The following is a 4,832-nucleotide window of genomic DNA, read 5'->3' as shown; positions in this document are numbered from 1 at the left end:
ATTTAATTTAACTATATTTTTATTTAACTTTTTTTTAAAATTTAATCACTGTAAATGAAATATAATTATAGTAAAATTATAATATTATTTTTATTTAATTTTATAATTATAATAATAATAATAATAACAATAATTATAATTTTATTATTTTTTATTATCACAAAAAAGTAAATGTAATGTTTTTATTAGTTTGTGTAAAAATTTTGAAATTACTCTTTTGATTCATTTTTTCTCTCAAAAATATCAAGTTGGTCCTTCAGTTATTTTTAGTCTCAATTTGGTCTCGATTCTTGAAAAAATGATGCAATTTAGTAATTTTTCGTTAAATTTCTTGAATCAAATTAAGTTTTTTTCATCAAAATTGAAGTTGTGAATAAGGATGGTTTGCTTTATTGGTGTAATTGACATAATCCTAATGTCAATTTTGATAAAAAAAATCCTTGCTTCGCACTTCAAGAAATTTAACGAAATGATCAAATTGCATCAACTTCTTAAAAAATAGAGACAAAATTGATAATAGAAAAAATTAGAAGACTAACTTGACATTTTTGGACAAAAAAATTAACAAAAAAAAAGTAATTCAACCAAAATTTTAGCACCTCAAAATATTAGTTGAAGATCCGTCACTACCCTTAAAAAAAAAACTTGATTGATTTAAAACAATTAGTATGACAAGACATGTGTGATTAACAATGTTGAAATCGAACAAATTTGAGTTTAGCATGAAACTTGGGTTGTGTTTTGGTGAGCAGGTTCACCATTTGTACAATGATCAATGTCCTCAAGGTCATCACAAACCATGACCTTGGGCCCAACACCCCCAACTTCAATATCATTGCCAATACGTTCCCGGCACACACGCTTAAGCCACCCAGAAAACCCTCTCCCTCTGATACTCTCCAATGGTGTTTTGGGTCTTCGATTCCACTTGCGACCCAAATAGCAAGAAAGAACAGCCAGAATTACAAGCACAGACATCACAGCAAAAAATGGAGCAACAGATCCTGAAGACTTCCATGCGCTAGAACCAGTAGTAGTGCTCGGAACAGCTTCTACCTCACCTTGTTGCTGCTCTTGCTGCACTATTGAAGCCAGTGCTGGTGTTGCCATGGTTCATCAGCATTAATACAATTAACACGGAAGGGTTTAAGTAATCTTAATCAAGCTCCGCTAAGAGGTAATAATATATGTATATAAAGGGTAGTGATGGTTTGGTTTATTAAGAAAGATGTTTAGGTTTCTTTGCGTGGTGTGGAAACTTGAAATGAGTGGAAAACAAACGTGGAAAAGGGATAAAGGAAGAAGAAACTGCTTCTTTTGATTTTTTTATTTATTTTTTATCTGGTTTACTTTGCACTTTTGCAGATGGTTTTTCCATATGCATGCATGTCTTCCTTCATTGCACATTGTGTGTGAAAAGTAGGGCTTTCGTTTTTTCTTCGATGTCTCAGTTAAAAGTTCGAAAGTGAGCCACGCCCACATCAACAACATGTGAATATGAGGTGTGATATCTTTTTTCTTTATCCTTTTATGTATATCTCATTCCAAGCATAGATGTTGACTGCGTCTGCATGGAGTATTTTGATGTTTGTCGTGTTGTTTGCTTGAGTTGTCGCCTTTGATGACTTCTCACATACAAGGATGACCTACGTGGATATAATCAAGCTTTAGGTAAAACATTAATTATCTGATTAATTACTTCATTCCTAAATTGAGTTTATTTACTCCAATTTATTAAATGATATTCTATAGTTTGGTTTTTATTTTTAATATTTTACATGATGATTAGGGAAAAGAACACTTAAACCCTAAACCTTACTCCTTTTATCCAAAGAAATCCCAAATTTTAATTTTATCTTAATTGATCCTTATATTTTGTTTATCTATATAAATCAATACTTAGAGATGTCAAAATGGGTTGGAATCTGCGAGTCAACCCGGCCCACCATGGGTTCGAATTAGGTTGGATTGAAACTTTAGATAAATTTTGATATGGGTTGATTTTTGACCTGGCTCACCTAGAACCTGGCTAAGTGGTGAACCGGGTTGGCTCACCAACCCGCAAATAAAGGGTCACATAAGTATTAATTTTGTTAAGTTGAGTTTTACATTTGCGTCATGTTAGGTTATTTTTTTTAGACAACACATAGATAATTTGTTTTTTTTTTTGTGATTTTGGTTTGTATTTGGATTGTATTAAAGTTTTTTTAGATTTTAATTAGAATTATAACTTAGTTTTGATTGAAAAAAAAATAAAAAATATTTTTTTTTAAATTAAGTGAACCAGTGAGCCAACCTGTTTAATCCACCAACTTGTGGTGGACCAGACCGAGTTTGAGTTTTTTTGACTCGCTAATAAGTGAGACGAGTTGGGCTGGCACACTAAGTGATCAACCCGTGGAGGGTCGAACCGGGTCGGGTCGGGTTATCTGTTTTGACAACTCTACTTGAACTTAAATTTTGTTCCAATAGATCCTTACATTTTTTTTATGATATAGAAATTTTAATTTTAGTCACTTTCTATAATGTACAAATACTTTAATTTGGGTCATATATTCATGTCTGACACATATTCAATATTTTAGAATACTTTATCAATATTTAACAATGAAATATTTGATCTATAAAGTAGTAATACTTTTATGACGACAATCATTTATAACTTTTTATGTTAATTTTTTATGTTTAGAACTTTAATACATATGATTTTAATTAGGATTCACACGATAACAATCATATATTTATCATATTTTTAAAAGTTATTATATACTTTTCAATATTCATATATTACGAATAGTATCCTATTATTTCAAGATTAATGTCTTGACGTATCAGATATGTATCATATTTAATACACATATCGTATCTTTGCATCGTAAGTACTTCTTAGAAAGTTTTTTTTTCGTAATTAAGTTTTTTTAAAAGTTTTGAGTTAAATAATCTTTGCTTACTATTATGATTATTAGTAATACTAATAATAATAATATCTTTGTTTACTATTATTATTATTATTTAACTGAAAGGTGTAATTAAAAATATTTTTAAAATATCAAGTTTTAAAAGATAATTATAGTAGAATTAAAAATTTTGTATATGTTTACAAAAATAAATATTAAAGATCAATTTGCATAAAATTAGAGTGAAAGGTAACTGTTTATTGGGAATGAAGTTTGCAGTTAGTTAAAATAGAATGAAGTATTATAATATTTAATTAAATTAAATTAAATTTTTATTAAATTTACCCTTTTCACTAATGATTATAATACTATTAATTTAAAGTATAACCGCACATATAAATAAACTTTGATATAATCTCGGTCTAGTGTCTCTTTCTCTTTTTAGCACGTTTTAAATGGTTTTGATCGCTACACGTACATATATTCCTATTTCTTATAAGTTAAGCAACGCTTTTCACTTCAATATGATAACTTTAAAACATTGAATCTCACAAATAACACTTTATTCTTATACATTCCATAATTCTTTTGTTTATTTTAACTTATTTATGATATAAAAATTATTTATCTTTAAAAATGATTTGTTGGACCAGTGAAAATATTAACACTAGTACTTAAAAATAAGCACAGGTAGTTTAAAAAGCATTGATGTCCAATCATATTGTAAGTGAAAGTAATTATTTTATATTTTTAATTGAGTTATTGTTGTTAATTTTGTCAGCCAATTGGAATAATGTGACAATTATGTTTAGCGAAGTTTAGTTATTTTTAATTGAGTTTTTATTAAAAAAATATTTTATTAAATATTTAAAAATTGTTATATTTTAATTGAATTTTCGTTATTTATTTAGATTATTTGATTTTACAATCTCAAACGAAAAGCCTTTAACTTGACAATAAAAAAAAATTGAAATTTCAATTTTTTTATAACCAAAATCAAACGCTAATCTGACCTTAATCGATAACAATAATACAATTAAAAATATAAAAAAATTGAACACTTAATAAAATCATTTTCAATAAATAATCAAGTAATATTCAAATTCACAAAAAAAAAAATTGAATTAAAGTATTTTCTTATTTTTCATATAAACATACGTAAATATAATAGTCATGTTATAACAAATTACACAATAAGATCAAATAATAACATAAACTCAACTAAAAAACTAAAAAAAATTAAATACTCATTAAAACAAAAAAATTAATAAAAACCTAATTAAAAAATACTTACATCTAAGGGACAATTAAAACTTAATTAAATTTATCTTCTATAAAACACCATACATTTTAAAAGTTATTCTCACACAAGAGTATATTTATAATTTTTTTTTAAATAAGGATTAGGAATTACTGCAATATCCTAATTTCATGTGCTTTTTTTTAATGTAACCCTTATATTTATTTAAAAAAAACAATTGTTTACCTAATTTCTTTAATTTTCAGAGAGGCATACACACGTTATTTTCTTAATTGTTTATATTTTTTAGTAAACTAATTCATTGTATATTTTTTATTTTGTATATTAAAATAATTAAATAGTAAAAATATTATGTAATAAACTATAATGAAAATTAAGTTATATTAATGAAAAGAATAAATATAAGTAATACGATAATAATTTAAGTTTTAAATATAATAAATAAAATTGATATCACAATAACAATGGTGTAATTAATTTATTTTATAAAATTATTATTATAGCATGTTGTGTATGCAAGTTTTTTGTTTTTTAAGTCTTTTTAGAATAATAATATATTTTTTATTTTATTTATTTGACAATTAAAAATATCAATAATAATATTAATATAAATTATAAATTATAAAATTTTTAAAAGATTAAAAATCTATTTAGTAAAAGTATATAGTATATAA

The 4,832-nt window shown here is 25.2% G+C and overlaps 1 protein-coding gene across 1 annotated transcript; it reads right to left on the bottom strand.

Annotated features, from left to right (window-relative positions):
- Positions 1-613: 613 nt before the first annotated feature.
- On the bottom strand, positions 614-1,179 carry LOC114179651. The gene has a single exon (XM_028066063.1). It carries the CDS (start codon positions 1,108-1,110, stop codon positions 718-720), a length of 393 nt encoding a protein of 130 aa, XP_027921864.1. The 5' UTR covers positions 1,111-1,179; the 3' UTR covers positions 614-717.
- Between the last annotated feature and the right edge of the window lie 3,653 nt (positions 1,180-4,832).

The sequence above is a fragment of the Vigna unguiculata genome, chromosome 3, assembly GCF_004118075.2.
Source record: "Vigna unguiculata cultivar IT97K-499-35 chromosome 3, ASM411807v1, whole genome shotgun sequence".
Taxonomy (NCBI): domain Eukaryota; kingdom Viridiplantae; phylum Streptophyta; class Magnoliopsida; order Fabales; family Fabaceae; genus Vigna; species Vigna unguiculata.
Note: the sequence above shows the minus strand (reverse complement) of the source record. Positions and strands in the feature narration are given on the sequence as shown.